The sequence below is a fragment of the Palaemon carinicauda genome, chromosome 41, assembly GCF_036898095.1.
Source record: "Palaemon carinicauda isolate YSFRI2023 chromosome 41, ASM3689809v2, whole genome shotgun sequence".
Taxonomy (NCBI): domain Eukaryota; kingdom Metazoa; phylum Arthropoda; class Malacostraca; order Decapoda; family Palaemonidae; genus Palaemon; species Palaemon carinicauda.
This window is the reverse complement of record NC_090765.1, coordinates 57,141,844-57,161,656: the sequence shown is the minus strand read 5'-3', so window position 1 is coordinate 57,161,656 and position 19,813 is coordinate 57,141,844. Positions and strand designations below refer to the sequence as shown.

The 19,813-nt window shown below is 38.4% G+C and overlaps 1 protein-coding gene across 3 annotated transcripts in view; it reads left to right on the top strand.

Annotated features, from left to right (window-relative positions):
- aux (cyclin-G-associated kinase) overlaps window positions 1–15,180 on the top strand; it is an 87,630-nt gene extending 72,450 nt beyond the window's left edge. For all 3 annotated transcript variants that reach the window (XM_068364760.1, XM_068364761.1, XM_068364758.1), the window contains exons 21-24: window positions 4,065–4,220; window positions 9,879–10,042; window positions 10,594–10,767; window positions 14,642–15,180. In XM_068364760.1, coding sequence (XP_068220861.1) covers window positions 4,065–4,220; window positions 9,879–10,042; window positions 10,594–10,767; window positions 14,642–14,749 — 602 coding nt within the window. In that variant the 3' untranslated portion in view covers window positions 14,750–15,180. The remainder of the gene's footprint in view (window positions 1–4,064; window positions 4,221–9,878; window positions 10,043–10,593; window positions 10,768–14,641) is intronic.
- The last annotated feature ends 4,633 nt before the right edge of the window (window positions 15,181–19,813 follow it).

Here is a 19,813-nt window from a genome sequence, read left to right as displayed (position 1 = left end):
TGTTTACGCGACTGATGAGGAATATTGCGAAATTCCTTCACTTGGCAGACATCAGAGCCTCCCTCTATTTAGACGACTGGCTTTTAAGAGCTCCCACAAGTCGTCGCTGTCTGGAGAATCTCAGATGGACTATGGATCTGACCAAGGAACTGGGCCTCCTGGTCAATTTAGAGAAGTCCCAGCTCGTCCCATCCCAGACCATTGTTTACCTGGGTATGGAGATTCAGAGTCGAGCTTTTCGGGCTTTTCCGTCGGCCCCAAGGATCAACCAAGCCCTAGAGTTCATCCTGAGCATGCTAAGAAGGAACCGATGCTCAGTAAGGCAGTGGATGAGTCTAACAGGGACACTTTCATCGCTGGCCCTGTTCATCGAGTTAGGGAGACTCCACCTCCGCCCCCTTCAGTATCACCTGGCTGCTCACTGGATCAAGGACATGACGCTAGAGACGGTCTCAATTCCTGTTTCCGAAGAGATGAGGTCTACTCTAACGTGGTGGAAGAACAGCATTCTTCTCAAGGAAGGTCTTTCGTTAGCTGTTCAGACCCCCGACCACCGTCTCTTCTCGGACGCATCAGACTCGGGCTGGGGTGCGACATTGGACGGACAGGAATGCTCGGGAACATGGAATCAGGAGCAAAGGACACTTCACATCAATTGCAAGGAGTTGTTGGTGGTTCATCTGGCCTTAATGAACTTCAAGTCCCTCCAGCTAAACAAGGTGGTGGAGGTGAACTCCGACAACACCACAGCCTTGGCTTACATCTCCAAGCAGGGGGGGACTCATTCGAGGAAGTTGTTCGAGATCGCAAGGGACCTCCTCATTTGGTCAAAAGATCGAAGGCTCACGCTGGTAACGAGGTTCATTCAGGGCGATATGAATGTCATGGCAGATCGCCTCAGCCGGAAGGGTCAGGTCATCCCCACAGAGTGGACCCTTCACAAGAATGTTTGCAGCAGACTTTGGTCCCTGTGGGGTCAGCCAACCATAGATCTGTTCGCTACCTCGATGACCAAGAGGCTCCCATTGTATTGTTCTCCGATTCCAGACCCGGCAGCAGTTCACGTGGATGCCTTTCTGCTGGATTGGTCCCATCTCGACCTGTATGCATTCCCGCCGTTCAAGATTATCAACAGGGTACTTCAGAAATTCGCCTCTCACAAAGGGACACGGCTGACGTTGGTTGCTCCCCTCTGGCCCGCGAGAGAATGGTTCACAGAGGTACTGCAATGGTTGGTCGACGTTCCCAGGACTCTCCCTCTAAGAGTGGACCTTCTGCGTCAACCTCACGTAAAGAAGGTACACCCAAGCCTCCACGCTCTTCGTCTGACTGCCTTCAGACTATCGAAAGACTCTCAAGAGCTAGAGGCTTTTCGAAGGAGGCAGCCAGAGCGATTGCTAGAGCCAGGAGGACATCCACTCTCAGAGTCAATCAATCTAAATGGGAAGTCTTCCGAAGCTGGTGCAAGGCCAATGCAGTTTCCTCAACCAGTACCACTGTAACCCAGATTGCTGACTTCCTGTTACATCTAAGGAACGCTAGATCCCTATCAGCTCCTACGATCAAGGGTTACAGAAGTATGTTGGCAGCGGTTTTCCGCCACAGAGGCTTGGATCTTTCCTCCAACAAAGATCTGCAGGACATCCTTAGGTCTTTCGAGACCTCTAAGGAACGTCGGTTGTCCACTCCAGGCTGGAATCTAGACGTAGTCCTAAGGTTCCTGATGTCATCTAGATTTGAACCGCTCCAATCAGCCTCTTTCAAGGACCTCACATTAAAAACTCTTTTCCTCGTATGCCTAGCAACAGCTAAGAGAGTAAGTGAGATCCACGCCTTCAGCAGGAACATAGGTTTCACGTCAGAAACGGCTACATGTTCCTTGCAGCTCGGTTTTTTGGCTAAAAACGAGCTTCCTTCACGTCCTTGGCCTAAATCGTTCGAGATCCCTAGCCTATCCAACTTGGTGGGTAACGAGCTGGAGAGAGTACTTTGCCCAGTCAGAGCTCTTAGGTACTATCTGAAAAGGTCAAAACCTTTACGAGGACAATCAGAAGCCTTATGGTGTGCTGTTAAGAAGCCTTCGCTACCAATGTCTAAGAACGCTGTTTCTTACTACATCAGGCTTCTGATTAGAGAAGCTCATTCTCATATGGTGCTGTTAAGAAGCCTTCGCTACCAATGTCTAAGAACGCTGTTTCTTACTACATCAGGCTTCTGATTAGAGAAGCTCATTCTCATATGAAGGAAGAAGACCTTGCTTTACTGAAGGTAAGGACACATGAAGTGAGAGCTGTGGCTACTTCAGTGGCCTTCAAACAGAACCGTTCTCTGCAAAGTGTTATGGATGCAACCTATTGGAGAAGCAAGTCAGTGTTCGCATCATTCTATCTCAAAGATGTCCAGTCTCTTTACGAGAACTGCTACACCCTGGGACCATTCGTAGCAGCGAGTGCAGTAGTAGGTGAGGGCTCAGCCACTACATTCCCATAATCCCATAACCTTTTTAACCTTTCTCTTGATTGCTTTTATTGTTGTTTTTGGGTTGTACGGTCGGCTAAGAAGCCTTCCGCATCCTGGTTGATTTGGCGGGTGGTCAATTCTTTCTTGAGAAGCGCCTAGGTTAGAGGTTGTGATGAGGTCCTTTAGTATGGGTTGCAGCCCTTTATACTTCAGCACCTAAGAGTCGTTCAGCATCCTAAGAGGACCGCTACGCTCAGTAAGGAAGACGTACTTATTAAAGGCAGAGTAATGGTTCAAGTCGACTTCCTTACCAGGTACTTATTTATTTTATATTGTTATTTTGAATAACTAATAAAATGAAATACGGGATACTTGGCTTCTTTGTTAACATGTATTCTGGTCTCCACCCACCACCCTGGGTGTGAATCAGCTACATGATCATCGGGTAAGATTAATATTGAAAAATGTTATTTTCATTAGTAAAATAAATTTTTGAATATACTTACCCGATGATCATGATTTAAAGGACCCGCCCTTCCTCCCCATAGAGAACCAGTGGACCGAGGAGAAAATTGAGGTCTTGTTGACAAGAAGTACTGGAGTACCTGACCACAGATGGCGCTGGTGAGTACACCCCCACCTGTATAGCGATCGCTGGCGTATCCCGACCGTAGATTTCTGTCGGGCAACGGGGTTGACAGCTACATGATCATCGGGTAAGTATATTCAAAAATTTATTTTACTAATGAAAATAACATTTTTATAGCATTTTTTTGCAAGGACGTACCGGTACGTCCATGGGGGTAAAGGGATGGCTTTTGTGAAACGTACCAGTACGTCTTTTTGCGGGTAAAAGGGTTAAGGTAAACCTGGGTAAAGGAAAGCTTTCAAAGTGTATGGTGAAGGGTAAGGCTTTGATTGAAATTCTTAAGAAAGATTATTGAATCATGGATGTGAGGAGAAATATGGCCTTTAGACATGGAATAGGTTGTATTTATCATTGTTGTGAAACAGTTATGGAAGAGTTTATGAGTAAAGGGAAGGAACCTTATGCACCATACATGTAACTAGAGAAAAGTTATGGTATAACTAATAGACATGCATTGATGGTATAGAATGGAATTCATTGAAGTAATCATATTGATCAAGAACCTTATGCGTGTATATAAATAGAAGGGTTGTGGCCACGCGAGTATAAATGCACATGTAAGCTAGGGATGTTTTGTCTCAAAGCTTGATACATCAGTTAAAGGATGAATGTGACATTGATTATTGTCTTGTTTTATCTTTAGGGTGACCCCTTTGATATGGAAACAGCAAAGTAACGTATAGCTCCTGAATATGTATTCATACATGCGTACAAAGACTTGTTCAGAAGTCTTTCTTAGTGTCAATTAAATGTTAACATTATTGCAAATGATTTTACATAACTAATGGATTTCAAAAAGATTTTGCAAGCAAAAGAAGAATAGTGTAAATGGTATGAAAAAGTTTAATCATCCTGAATAACTGTTTTAATATCTGCCTGTCTAAATTAGTATACATTTTACCAAGAGAGGAAACCTATCGGAAGTAAATAGTATTATATTATCAACATATTACAGGCATGGCAGGACCTCAGGTGGGAAATTGGCAGCAGCAACAGCAACCGCAACCACAGCCGCAGCCACAGCAACCACCAAAAACTCCTGTTGGAACCCCACATCATCAAATGAAGTCTCCTTCTCAACCAAACTATGGCAGAGTAAACTTCGATGGTAGTAAGTGTTGAATTGTTTCATCATATTCACCATCTCTTTCTTCCCAATTTCTTCTATAGAAATCCAGCTTTGGTACTAAGATAAATTGTTTCTTGTTGACATATGAGATTTTCTCATCGAATTCGATTGTGGAGACCTGTTCTCTTCCTGTCGATAACTTCAGCACAGGTTTTCATAAAACAAGAGTTCCTGGAGATCTTCTTTCCTATCCTACTGAATATTAGCTGATACAGTATTTTTTTCTATGATTCTTACCCAGGAGATTTAAAATGCTATTAATTCAGAGGTGCCAACTTCATTGTACTTGCTCGTGCTCAGTAAGTACAATAATAAAGAAAGTCAAATGACTTCAGTTGTGTTTTTCCTTCACATTTATTTCCTGGATTTGCATTTTTATTGTATTTTTTAAGTGCCTTATTAATATGAAGAGAAAAGGGTTTGAGGTCTTTTAAAGTGTATGTTTACATTTCAACGTTAAAGAGGTATATCTTCATTTGTAATATACTCAAATAATGTCTTAAAAGGGTTGTGATAGCCTGGTGGTATCATCCTTGCCTGGTGATTGACAAACTGGGGTTCAAGTCCCGCTCAAACTTGTTAGTTCCTTTGACCGCTGCAACCTCACCATGCGTGTGAGGTAAGAATTGGGATTCCAGGGAGCTTATAGGTCTATCTGCTGGGTTATCAGCAGCGATTGCCTGGCCCTCCTTGGCCCTAGTTTGGGTGGAGAGGGGCTTGGGCGCTGATCATATGTAATATGGTCAGTCTCCAGGGCATTGTCCTGCTTGATAGGGCAATGTCACTGCCCGTTGCCTCTGCCATTCAGAAGCAGTCTTTAAACCTTCAAAAGCTAACAAACAGGCTGTTTTTGGACACATAGTCATTACGCAATTTGTGTTCTATGCCGGGACATGGTCCAATAGTTACTTTTGCCTTTCACGGTCATCATTATGTATCCTTGATGATGAAAAATTATTACTTTGAATAAGATGTAATATCAAGGAGACACATATGGGTACAACTACTGAATCTGATTCTAATGTTTCGATGATGTCATCCACAAGTGTTTTTGAAGCGTCTGCTGAGGGAGTCATGATTTACCCTCTTTCAAATAGATAAGACAATTTTTTTAGTCGCATGAGCAAAGTTTTAATTTTAAGTAATTTTATGCATAGTTACTCAACACGAATGCTATATCCCCCTGGATTAAGTAAGTGATAGAGGAAGCTTTAGTTACAGATTCTAAACCTCAGACTTGAAGACCCAGAGCTCATGACGTTAGGGGTATGAGCACATCCCTGGTGCTCAGAAAGAGCTTCTGTGCCGCAAGTATTACAAGCGTGCATGTGGAACTGTCAAACAACCCTCATAGTCCATTAACCTGCTAGACAGGAACCTGGACACGTTCTCCATAGGTGCTGTGGTGGCTACACAAAATGTGGTTGCGAGCGTCTCGGCTCCCTTGTAGGACAAGTAGCATTTGATTAAGAGCAGATGTTACCCGGTATAAGACTACTATAGAATGAATGCGCAAGTGACTGGCCTTTTCATCTTTCATTCTCCCCTCTCTTGGGGTGAGCAAGCTGACCTCCTCTAACTGCAGGTGGGCACCATCATCCCTTGTGCAACCTGATATATGCATGTATATTTGTAATGTCCCCGATACGATATCCCAGCGAAGTGGAATCAGGTTATGTCTAGGTTAAGTGTGGAGTTTAGCTCCAAATATTACCTTACTTGGTCAAGTCACATTGCTGAGTTCTCACAAATTTACCTAATTGCCCAGGCCATTAAATCTCTCACACATTCTGAGAATTAACGAGGTGTCAGGGTGTATCATTAAGCTCTTGCGAAGCATAGATTAACACCCTGGGACAGGAATCAGCCAATTGGTTTTTGGACTTCCACCCACCTAAGGGTGAGTCTCCACTGCAAAGAGCAAAAGGGAATAATTTGTATTTTTCCTATCTATACAAACCTTGAGCTCTTTACACATACATGACCTGTCATCAGCTAACCCCCAGTTAAGTCCTGCCAGCAATTTAAAAAGTGACTGAACTCAAGCAGCTACTTCCGCTTACTACCGGTAGGTTGTTATACCTCGCTAATAAATCTTTTGGCTAGTTTTCAGCATTTGCAGGATGTAGGTTGGCCAGGGATCAGCCACCTGTTGAGATGCTACTGCTGGAGAGTTATTGGTTCCTTTGATTGGATCCCTTTCTCTGCTAACGGCTCATTTTTCCTTTGCCTACACATACACTGAATAGTGTGGCCTAGTCTTTCCACATTCTCCTCTGTCCTCATACACTAAACAACACTGAGATTACCAAACATTTCTTCTTCGTTCAAGAGGTTAACTACTGCAATGTAATTGTTCAGTGGCTACTTTCCTCTTGGTAAGGGTAGAAGAGACTCTTCCAGGAGAAGGACACTTCAAAATCAAACCATTGTTCACTAGTCTTGGGTAGTGCCATAGCCTCTGTACTGTGGTCTTCCAAGGTCTTGGGGTAGAGTTCTCTTGCTTGAAGGTACATTCGGGTTCACTATTCTATCTTATTTCTCTTCCTCTTGGTATTTTTTGAAGGTTTTATAATTCATATATGAAAGATTTATATTAATATCATTACTCTTCTTAAAATATTTTATTTTAATTGATCATTACTTGTAGTTAATCTATTTTCTTATTTCCTTTTCTCATCACCATCTCCTCCTATGCCTATTGATGCAAAGGGCCTCAGATTTCTCCAGTCATCTCTATCTTGAGCTTTTAAATCAATACTTCTCCAATCGTCCTCTCCTACTTCATGCTTCATAGTCCTCAGCCATGTAGGTTTGGGTCTTCCAACTCTTCTAGTGCTTTGTGGGGCCCAGTTGAAAGTTTGGTGAACTAATCTTGGGCTTCTAACATCCTGCTTTTCCAACAAGAGTTGTAGCTTAGCAAGTAATAAAACAACAACAACAATAACATACATACATACATATACCAAGGCACCCCCAATTTTGGGGGGTAGCTGACATCAAACAAATGAAACAGAAAAGGGGACCTCTTCTCTCTACGTTCCTCCCAGCCTGACAAGGGACTCAACTGAGTTCGGCTGATACTGCTAGGGGTGCCACAGCCCACCCTCCCCCGTTATCCACCACAGGTGAAGCTTCATAACGCCGAATCCCCTACTGCTCCTACCTCTGCGGTCTTCCAAGGCACCGGAGGAAGCAGCAGAGCCTACCGGAACTGCGTCACAATCGCTCTCCATTCATTCCTATTTCTAGCACGATCTCTTGCCTCTCTCACATCTATCCTCCTATCACCCAGAGCTTCCTTCACTCCATCCATCCACCCAAACCTTGGCCTTCCTCTTGTACTTCTCCCATCAACTCTTGCATTCATCACCTTCTTTAGCAGACAGCCATTTTCCATTCTCTCAACATGTCCAAACCACTCAACACCTTCATATCCACTCTAGCTGCTAACACATTTCTTACACCCGTTCTCACCCTCACTAATTCGTTCCTAACCCTATCTGCTTGAGATACACCAGCCATACTGCTTAGACATTTCATCTCAAACACATTCAATTTCTGTCTCTCTGTCACTTTCATTCCCCACAACTCCGATCCATACATCACAGTTGATACAATCACTTTCTCATACAGAACTCTCTACATTCATGCCCAACCCTCTATTTTTTGCTACTCCCTTAACTGGCCCTAATACTTTGCATCATTCATTCACTCTCTGACGTACATCTGCTTCCACTCCACCATTTGCTGCAACAACAGACCCCAAGTACAGTATTTAAACTGATCCACCTCCTCAAGTAACTGTCCATTCAACATGACATTCAACCTTGCACTACCTTCCCTTCTCGTACATCTCATAACCTTACTCTTACCCACATTAACTCTCAACTTCCTTCTCTCACACATCCTTCCAAATTCTGTCACTAATCGGCCAGGCTTCTCTTCCGCGCATGCAACCAGTACAGTATCATCCGCAAACAACAACTGATTTACCTCCCATTCATGGTCATTCTCGTCTACCAGTTTTAATCCTCGTCCAAGCACTCGAGCATTCACCTCTGTCACCACTCCATCAACATACAAGTTAAACAACCACGGCGACATCTCACATCCCTGTCTCAGCCCCACTCTCACCGGAAACTAATCACTCACTTCATTTCCTATCCTAACAAATGCTTGACTACCTTTGTAGAAACTTTTCACTGCTTGCAACAACCTTCCACCAACTCCATATAACCTCATCACATTCCACATTGCTTCCCTATCAACTCTATCATACGCTTTCTCCAGATCCATAAACGCAACATACACCTCTTTACCTTTTGCTAAATATTTCTCGCATATCTGCCTAACTGTGAAAATCTGATTCATACAACCCCTACCTCTTCTAAAACCACCCTGTACTTCCAAGATTGCATTCTCTGTTTTATCCTTAATCCTTTTAATCAGTACTCTACCATACACTTTTCCCACCACTTTCAACAAACTAATACCCCTTGAATTACAACACTCATGCACATCTCCCTTACCCTTATATAGTGCTACAATACACGCACAAACCCAATCTATTGGTACCATTGACAACACAAAACACATATCAAACGATCTCACAACCATTCAAGTACAGTCACACCCCCTTCCTTCAGCATCTCAGCTCTCACACCATTCATACCAGATGCTTTTCCGACTCTTGTTTCATCTAGTGCTCTCCTCACCTCCTCTCTTGTACAAGAATCTCTCTCTCATTCTCATCTCCCATCACCGGCACCTCAACACCTGCAACAGCAATTATATCAGGAATAATAATAATAATAATAATAATAATAATAATTTTAAATTCGCTGGAATAATGTCGACTGTAAAGAGCTCAAGGTTTGTATAATTAGGAAAAATACCAATTATTTCCAAATTTCTCAAATTTTTCCTGTCATATGTTTTTTCTCCACCTCATTACTATCATCTCAGTCGGTTAAATTTTATATTGGTCGTATTTATCCCTTGTCTGGATTTTTTTACCTTCAATTATATTATATGTTTCCTTTTACGGCAAGATTGGGTTACAATGTCTGCATCTCAATTATCTTGATTCCATTGTGTTCTGCTATTAGGAGACATTACTCTCTTTTTATTTAAGAGTTTCCCACTGTCACCAAAAAAAGGCGTAGGCCCTGTCATCTAATAACACAGAGCTATGAAAAACACTTCTGAACGCTCACAGGTGCTTAGAAGGAATGATGGGAGAAGGATGGGTAGTGGTAGTGGTGGTGTTGGTGGGGGGGGGGGGCCAGTAGCTATAGAGAACACCACCTCGTAGTAACAGGGGATGTTGACGAAGGAGAAGATTAATTGGTAAGGGACCTCTGGTAGTGGTTTCACACGCCCCAGTTATTATACCGACACCCTTTAAGGGTGAGCGAGCTGGGTATATTCCTGGCATTCCATGCAACTTTTTTCTCTGGTATATTTAGCAGTATTTATACCTTAGAAATGGTGCTTTAAGGAGCATTTCGCGGAGCGGCACAGGTTGAGCCCAGAAATAGATTTTTCCTTCGTCAAAATCCCTTAATTAGACAGATTAATAAAAAATCTTAGCGATTTTATGCCGTTGTGAAATATTTTAATTTCTTTCTTCTCAAGGCAAGGCAAATGCATCATCAAAGAAGTTTGGGGAAGACGCTTTCGGTGATTTACTCGGATCTCAAGGTTTTAGCTTTACCAGTGGAAAGGACTCTGGCCCCAAAACAATGGCAGAGATGAAGAAAGTCGAACTTGTCAAGGTTATGGACCCAGAGAAGCTCAAGGTATTTGACTTATCTTCACAGATTTGTTTTTCTTATGCCTAACATGATGAAACTTTTGTTTTAAACAAAACTCACTTTCATACTGTATTTATTTACCTCAAACTAATCACACAGCACTGAACTTATTCGTAAATTCCCACTAGTTGGAAACCTAACTCCTATTGAATTCATTCAGTTTTAATTGACTCTTGAATGTCATGGATTGATTGCAAGTAAAACATCTTGGGATTTCAAATCAATGTATACCCAGATGCTCAAATATTGATATTTTCTTACATGGGCTATCTTAGTTACCTTGGAAATTATTACGTATATTACTTTATATCCATGAAATACGATATAATAGCATAGAGTAACCAAATAAAAGATAGCTCTAAAAATTTTCTGTTCCCCTATCATAAAGAATCTATTGGTATTTGTAATTATTTTTGTTTTGTACACATTAAAATGTTTCTTAAGGTCATTTTATTTTGTACAGCACAGGAATTTTTAAAATAATTATTTGTTTTATAGTACAGTACTAAACATTTTATGCTCTCCTTTCTTAATAGGTGATGGAATGGACGGAAGGTAAAAAGAAAAATATTAGGGCTCTTCTTTGTTCCTTACATACAATAGTTTGGGAAGGAGCTAAGTGGAACGAGTGTGGAATGCATCAACTTGTTCAACCAAATGATGTCAAGAAAATGTATCGTAAGGCTTGCTTAGGAGTTCATCCTGATAAGGTAAGACTTTTGTTTCTTATTAATGAACTTATGAAATTGTTTTGACTATTGTGGCATTCTGTATACACTAAAACCTCCTTATCAGCGGGTGCAGAATTCTGCAGATAACGGCGACATATAACTCCAAGAATGTTTTTCCCTCATTGGAAATATTTACGTATAAATTGCAATTGTACTTTAATTATAGAATACACAACAAGAGTGAATTTAATATTCTATAATAACAAAAGAAAATAGTACATAAAAATCTTATGCTGTACTGACAAAATATCCCTATTTCTCTCTATACTGTGTCTTTTAATGAGATGTTCTATACTAAACTGTTGAGTATAACAAATGCAGGTACTCTATAGCATATATTGCTGTAGTAATAACATAGTAATGAAACAGCTAATACACATACAATTTATCACCAACATCTGCAATCTATTCACTGCTAAGTGTGTCAGGTCATATACCCATAATATATTAAGATTTTACCAATGAAAACTATTAAAAGAGGCTCTAAATATATACAGTACATATATATTAATGTGATATTTGATGATATGAAAAGATTCTAATATTCTCTCTCTCTGAAATGGGGTTAAAATTGGTTTTATTTAATTTTTCTTTATTTCTATGACCCTCCCCTGATGTTCTTATTGCTTCTTCTCCAGAAGTTGTTTATTTTTTACCAAACCCCATTTTTTTTTTGCCATTTTCTTTCCATTCAAGACGCATGCCCCTAGATAGGTAATGACACAAACTAGCAGTTGATGGTAAGGAGGCCATTGGTAGCACCTTCAGTTTTTCCATCACTTCAGTGATATTAGGATTATTAAATTTCAAGCCATCTTCCCAGCTGACTTTGTTAGGATTTCTATCCAAGAAAAGCACAGTGCTTCAAATAACCAGTGTGAGGAGACCATGTCTCATGGTTCCTCTCGGAAAATATGTTTTCAATTTCAAGTGTTTATGGAACTGGAGAGCATACACTGCGCAGTGGTAGAGCCTTCTCTTGTGGGTGGTAAGCTTGACTCGTTTGCCCGGTTCTTTTACTTACATGACTTCCATAGTTGGGTCTAGGGGACATAATCACAAAGTGTTTATTCACTGCACCTTACAGAATAGAGTTCCTCTCTTAGAATCTCAGTCTTTAATTTAGTCATTCTGCTGCTAAACCCCTGCAGTTCCGTATTTCTAGTCACTTTTAGACATCTAGATTATGAGGAGGAAGACCGAGTAGGTAGTCTGGATCCTTATATTCCTCCCGCTGAAGAAAGTGCGCTTAAGGAACTCTTAATTTTATTTGGTAGTTGATTTTTCATATCGTTGATCCTCTAAACTTTTTGTTATTATAGGTGATATATCAGCTAAAGCTAGTCAATTGTATCACGTTCCGGATGACCATGCGTTTTCATTTGCTAGAAATTCGGTCACTAGCTCTTCGCAGGTTTACATTAGTTGGGCAAATACCAACAGATGATTTTTATTACCCCTATGATTCTGGCTGTAAAAGAGACTTGAATATTATATTTGGTTATTTGTATTCGGTGAATAACTATTGTTAAAAATGATAGTATTCATTGAAGAACTATAGTTAGAAATCATAGTGTTTATTTTACAAATGCTATTTCCTCTAATTATTAGCTTAAAGCTGCCTTTAAGACTATACAGTATATACTTCTCAATTCCCCCTTTTCAAAGTGGATAAGAGCCATTAAATGATTATTAGTCTTATTGAAAATAGCTATTAATTCTAGTTTCACTTAATTTCTTAAGTTTTCGATGCTTCAAGAAGTTTTGACTTGCACATGACTAATCAGTTACCTAACATTGTTAATATCGTGTCTGAATGGCTGTATGTGCTGTTCTCTTACAAGTTTGGCCTCTAGGGCATTGCATCCCTTTCTTCTGTGAAGTAAACGGAGGGTTTAGTTCTTCGCATGCTTAAACTAGCGTCTTCATCTCATATACACCAGTTTCCTTAAGATAGCGCACGGTTCTTTCTCCTCCACAAATTCTTTCTTCCTCCTATTAATTTCTTTGGACACTTCTCAGAAGGAAGAAGCAGTAGTAGTCAGTCAGGAGACCTCTTGTAGGAGACTCTATAAGACTTCTAGTATTCACTCTTCTCTTTCAGGAATGAGTAACAAATCTCAACCCGCTAACTGTTACCTTAGGGTTTGGTCAGGTGGATCTGTAGGCTTTACACTTTGTGCACAAGCTTGAACAAAAAGGAAACCAGAAGTTTTTCCAGTATTTTAACTAGCCTGTAGCTTTTTCTCTCCTTACATTAGGGTCCTTGAGAAGAATTATGGAAGTCTTTTCTTATGCAGATCCCTTTCTGGGGATTATTTGCAATGTGGAAAAATAAAAAAAAAAAAGTCTTGTATTTCTGAGACCTTTTTATTCAGCAGGTATCTGAATTGCACTTTGGCTGATGGTGTCAGTGGACCCATGATGCCGTTTCTAATTTAGTGTTGAAAAAAAAACAATTTTGCCCTTATACTAGCAAGTCAGTAATGAAGGGACAAAAAAATCATGGAGCTGCTAGTGGCTCATATGCTTGACAAAACCAGGCTTTGCCTTATTACCGAACAAGTTTCTTAGAACTTTTTGCAGAGGCTACCAAGACCCCTGTCACAACCAAATTCATTGGAGTCTTTTGATGCCATCCATGACTCATAAGTTTAAATCTGAATTCAGTCTTTACACTTTTTCTCCTTCCAAGAAACAAGGGTACTTAGGAAAACCTTGTGCTGCTAACAAACCATTCCCCATGTCCCATGGGCCTCAAGGTGAAGTGAGAGGCAGGCTTTTTCTGTTCCAGTCACACTGGGAGATGACGTAGGCAGAACCGTGAGTTCTCCAGGTTCTCAGGGAAGGTTAACGCCTTTCTTTAGCAAAGGATCCTCTTTAGGTAGATTTTCCAGTAGCATTCACTATCAACAACAACTCAAGACAAATTCATGACCACCCATGTTCTCCACAACAGCCTACGAGGCACTCTTGATTACTTGCTACCACCACCAAGATCCTTGCCAGTGATGACTCCTGGCCAGCGCACACATAGTACCTTTTTAAAAGTGGTGAAAAGCCTTGTGAATCAAAATGTCATCAAGGTAGTATGTACGGCCATCCCAAATTTTTATAGTCACTCATTCATCATCCTTAAAGCATCAGGAAGTTGAGGACTGGTCCAAGGTGTTTTAACAAATTTGTCACCCTTTGAAGATTCTAAATTGAGACAAATCTGTTAGCTTTTTAATCCATCCAAGAGAATGATTGGATGTTATCTTTAGATTTTTTACACCGATTTTCACGTCACCATTCACTAGAATTTGAGGAAGTTTCTGAGATTTCATATTCATAGGGAAGACCTATCAATTCTGCATCCAGTGCTTTCGTCTAAGCACAGTTAAACAGATGTTCCCAGTAGTTGTAGCTCCTGTCGCAAAGTGGCTTTATTTCCTAGTTATAATAGTTCTATACCTCCTCCTTTCCTTCTCACTGCTTTCCACTCGAGACAACCACTCTGCGTATTACCGGCAAAGTAAAGTTTATTTATTCCATACTTATTGATTTATTCTATTATTACTTTTTATGGTTTGTGTTATTTTGATAATGTTAAATTTTTATAAAAAATGGCCCATAGTAGGAGCATCCTTGGATGGGTACGGAACTAATTACGTATTGATTAAATTGATTCGGTGTTTAAACATGGTTTTGGAACAAATTATGTTCAATCTCCGATATATCATACTGCGTATGAAGTACTGAGCCTACTTGCTTTGTCTCTCCCTATTACTCTAATATATAGTCCCTTTATATCTCATGTCCTGTGCAAGAAGGGTATTCAATAGACTTTAAAAATTCCTTTTACTTTCAGTGTACTGGAGCAGAGCACGAATCTCTAGCCAAACTGATCTTCATGGAGTTGAATGATGCCTATTCGGAGTTCGAGAACGACCCAGCTCAGCAGCAGATGTTCAAATAATAGGGTCATTACATTAGTTGTGATGTTTATTGTGAACAATGTTGAAGTAGCTTAAAATTTACTCACACCATAATCATATGTTATGTATATTGTCCTAATTTTCATATTTTTTACTTCTATTTATCATGTCATACATCCCATGATTATCAACAATATATTGTTGTAGTTGGTACATAATCATTCCTTTAAAAATTGTGATAATTTAGAAAGCCAGTCTGTGCCAGGAACCATTTAATTTTAATTGTTTCAAAATTTTATCCCTGCATGGACTGTTTATCAAAGTATAGAAAATGTTAATCAGTTCCTTTTCCGCTAATTACAGTATACAAATGAACTGTATCAGATTTTTGTTTTCTTCCACCAGCTGATCTGAGAGAAGAAAGGCGTATAGGGACTGTGATTTATTCATAGTATTTTTTTTTTTGCAACTTTCAAGGAATCATAGAGGACTATTATTACAATAATTAGTTTTGTTTGTTAGGTAAGTATTGGAAATTTTACTTATTTACTGTAGTGACATCTTTTTGGTTAGAATTTTGTAGCTTTACAGAATGCCCCCAAACTTACAAACGTTCGGAGATGAAACGCAAATTCAAATGATGATAATAAAGATAAGATAAAGAAATATTGTAATAAAACAATGTTATATCCTTTAGTAATAATGTAAGTAAAACAACATTTGTAATAACCGGATATCTATTTCATATGAAACCTGACTATTTGTTGACTTTTGTGTTTGGAAAACATAGGCATGGGATTCAGATTAGCTCTACTGTAGCCCAAAATTTAAAAAAATTCTACTTCCAAACAGTCTTGGAACCTATTAAGTTGAGGGCATTCCGTATTGGTATTTTGTATAGATCGAGATATGTTCAAGTCACTGTTGAGTAGGTAAATTTTTCCTGTTTGTGTTCAGTTGATTAGCATGTTTCAAGTAGACGTTTTGCTTTATACCTGTTCTGTTGTTGCAGAACTTTTCATTCATATTTCTGTACCTGAATATTTTGTCAAGTGAAATAATTGTAGTTGAAAATGTCCGATTCCTTTCAAATTGATTGAGGTATATTTCAATACCATCATTATAGGGAATTTATTTAAATGAGGATGTGACTACGTATATATGGTGCTCATGTTTAAAATTAGTGTTGATCATGTAAGGTCTAAGAATACAGTGATGTGTCACAACATGTGGAGATCGGTTCCTGGTTTAAAGTCTAGTCACCATTTCCTTATATGTTACCGACAGCTTGATTGTCGTAGCATTACCAATTACGTTGATGGATTACTCGTTTAGTTTGAAATACAGTGGCATACGTTGTTGTTAGACCATGATTCTCATGATCTTGTCATTTAATTTTAAGCACTAGCCCAATCTGTAACTTAATTAATATTTTAGTTTTGAATAATTTGTGCTTCAAAAATTGTATTAATGACACGATTCTCGTTTCTTTTGTGATAGCTCGAATCTCTCTTAAGTACAATTTAGTTGACATTTACTATATTCTTGAGCATATTCATAGTGAGAGAGTTTTACAGCTCCGGCAGTTTTTAATAACTTACAAGTTTGTTTGAAGCTTATCATAACTGGTAACCATTTCTACATATTATTGAAGATACAGGTTATTTTCATTTTCTATATTTTTTTAAATTTTAGAATTCTCTTGGTTGTGTTCCCAGTTTTTTGAAACATTAAAAGAGTATAATTTAATTGAGTATTGAATAATAACAATATTTTTTAACTTCATTTACATGGAGATATAATGTAGAAAAATCTGCTTTCTGACTCAAGTGCTTGGTTACATTTCTAGGTTTCATTATAAAGGAAAACTGAAAACTATTAGTAGTGTATTCTCGTGTTCTTACGATTTGATTTTTGTGTTCATAAGTATCTTAGAATTAATTTTTTGTACTATTCAAGTAACTGTATTTCTATAATTCTTTTTTGTGCAAAGTTTTGCATCTGTTTTACTTTCTGGTGCATGAAACAAAGGATTGTATAGTTTTGCAAGTAGACCTAGTAGTAACAAATGATTTACTACGGAGTCGTATTAGAAATTCCCCGACAGACTAACCCCCTTGTTGGTTGGGTCCATCAGAAAACTACTTTTGTAAAATTTTTGTAGTAGTTGTATTTGAATTAGCATGTTACTTATTTAGTCATACTTATTTGTGATAATTGATCATTCATTGATAACTGCTTGGACTTGATTATGGTTTTGACAACTAAAAACGCGAACGAGTATGTAAAAGGTTTGATGGCATGCCTCCCCGTTTGGTAAAAATCATGCAGTTGGCTTAGTAATGTGAGATCAAAGTCTTCTTTCAAGTTCATTTGGTAGTGATCTCAATTGATGAATGACACAGAATGTAATAAGACGAATATGTATATAGATAAAATCTTTGGCTTCACTATTTTATAAAATTATACACCCATGATCTATGAAAACTGCCTAAATGAAACTTATTAATCTACACCCTAAGGCTAGCTATTCCATTTTCATACAGGCCCATCCCAACTAAAACTCTACATAACTAATGTCTACTGTATATAAATGTATGACCAATTAAGTTTCTGGGAAGGAGGAGTTAGAAAATATACTATCAACTTTGGAGATGAACTATACAAGGTTGTGCACAAATGCAGTAATACAGATGTTATTTAATATATATGAAATTCTGCAAGTTATGCAAGTCACTAAGTCTTATGGTTAGGTACCTAACCCAATTTCTTATTTAGGACTATTATGATGACCTTGGAGTGAGTAGAGATTTGTCTCGACCCTGTGAAAGAACCCTAAACAAAGAATTTATTTATTACATTCTTGTAATGCAAATTAAAATTAAATATAAAAAAAAACATGAAAAAATTTTCAACCCTGATCCATTTAGAATCACATTTACAATCAACTGGAAAATTTTTAAAATTTATAACAATTTTCATTTATAAACCACAGAAATGTGGATAGCATACAGAGAACAGTAATAGAAATAACTTTGAGATAGGTATGGTAATTTCAAGTCAAATCACAGTATGATAAAGCGGTAAAAATGAGGAAAATGAAGACACCTTACTTGAAAACTGTCTTAGATGTTCATTTGGAGTACACAGCTTACTTCAAGGTTACTGTGTTCTTGGTCACAGTATAAAAGAGAACTTTGGTCATTACATTCCCAAAAATTTTACCAAGAACTATACTCTAATTCAATTTTGCAATGCTCCAAAATGTTCTTTTTTGTGGACCAAGTGCCTCTGTAACTAAATAATTATGATACATTGTGTCAACTGTGATCAAAACTACTATGCAAGACTCCGAGATTTTTGAGTTTTATGTATCGATTAGAATTTAAAGATAGTGTGTCTCACAGTGAGGATAGAGGAGAGGAGATCAAGGGGGAGGCAGAGGACAAAGTACATGGACAGTATTGTGGTGGTCTTAGAGGGTAATTATACTCCAAATCAAGTGATACTAATGGCTAGAGACGAGGAGAGGCGGAGGGGACTGACCGCCAATGTCCAGGACATGGCACTTCGTGAATAAAAAGAAACGTGTGACAAATCACTTATGGCTGTTGGGAAAGAAAAATTGGAAGTGGGAATCAGAAGTTTTAATGACGTATAATACCTATGTAAAAGCTGGAGCTTGAAAAATGATTAGAAACAAACTACAATAATTATATACAGTGTGTGGTTCAAACTAGGAACTATAAAAAAATACTTTAGAAGTGAATATCTGTACAGGCCAAGAAAGCAATGCAACTTTATGAAGTCAGAGAACATTTTTATTCAGAATAGATTTGCATTGTATATACCATAGAATCTACTTGAAACTATTTGAAAGGAAGAAAACTTAAATTAAAGATATATTGAAATCTTTAAAAAAAAGTCTCGACATCACAATGTTAATCTGTGGGGCTGAAAATTTGTCAACTAAAATTTGGAATGGAGATTTGTGGAAGTGAAGGCACAGGAGTTGTGGAATTTCACAGTAACATTGAACAGTGTTTCAGGAGATAATGATGATGAAAATTTGAAGGAACATTAGAGGCATTATCCCAAAAGGAAATACAGAGCATTTTCAATAACTCCAATGTTAAAACAGACAAATGAACTTAAACCTATATACACCAGCCGGGTAAAAGTAAATAAAGATGCAAAAGCAACATCTGGAAATTGTAGCCTTCATACTGACATTTGTACAAATAACGACCAATCTTAACTAATGACGCGCCCTAAGTCGTTAAATGGTTCCAAGAGACCCACATACGTTTTCTGTACAGTATACTGAACACGAAAAAGCACTTCCAGCTTGGTATCATTTTATGTAAACCAGATACTACATCAATAAGCTTCCATGTGAAGTACAGCACTGTACAGTAGAGCACTTCATTGTTATTGTACGACGTAAGTTTGGGTAAAACGACAATGTGGATGTTATTTTTATATTTATTATTTAAGGATGAACGATTTAAAGTCTGAACTAACATGTTCTAAACCAGCGGAAAGAGGGTTATAACGGTTACAACGGCATTCCAAAATGCAAACTTAGATCCCCATAAGCAGAATAGCTATCACCATGAACCATTATCTAAAGTAAAAATAAAACCAATGATGCTCTAGAATTTTGGAGTGCATGTGAATTATAATATAAATTTCAAGAAATAATTGAAATAGTTTTTAATGGTTAATAAAGCAGACTGCATAGTTTTCCATAGACACATTTACAATTTGCATTTCCATGAAAAATCATGATGAAGAATTTATGAAAAAAATATTTATAAAAGGAAATGGTATTGTAAATTTGTAAGACTTTATCACCTTACTTTGGTGAGTTTCACTAACTGCAAATGCTATTCTAACACTTCTAAAGAGGATATCCGTATTAGGGAAACATTGCGGCTTTTCAGTTAACACTAATCTTTGTTTATGCAACCTGAATGTAATTAATTCCATCCATTATCCACATCTTCATACTGTCTCGTCCTCAGTCCCTGGAGAAAGTACAGGGGGGAACTGTCATACATACTGTACGCACTGCAGAGTAATACTGTATATGTTAAAAGTAT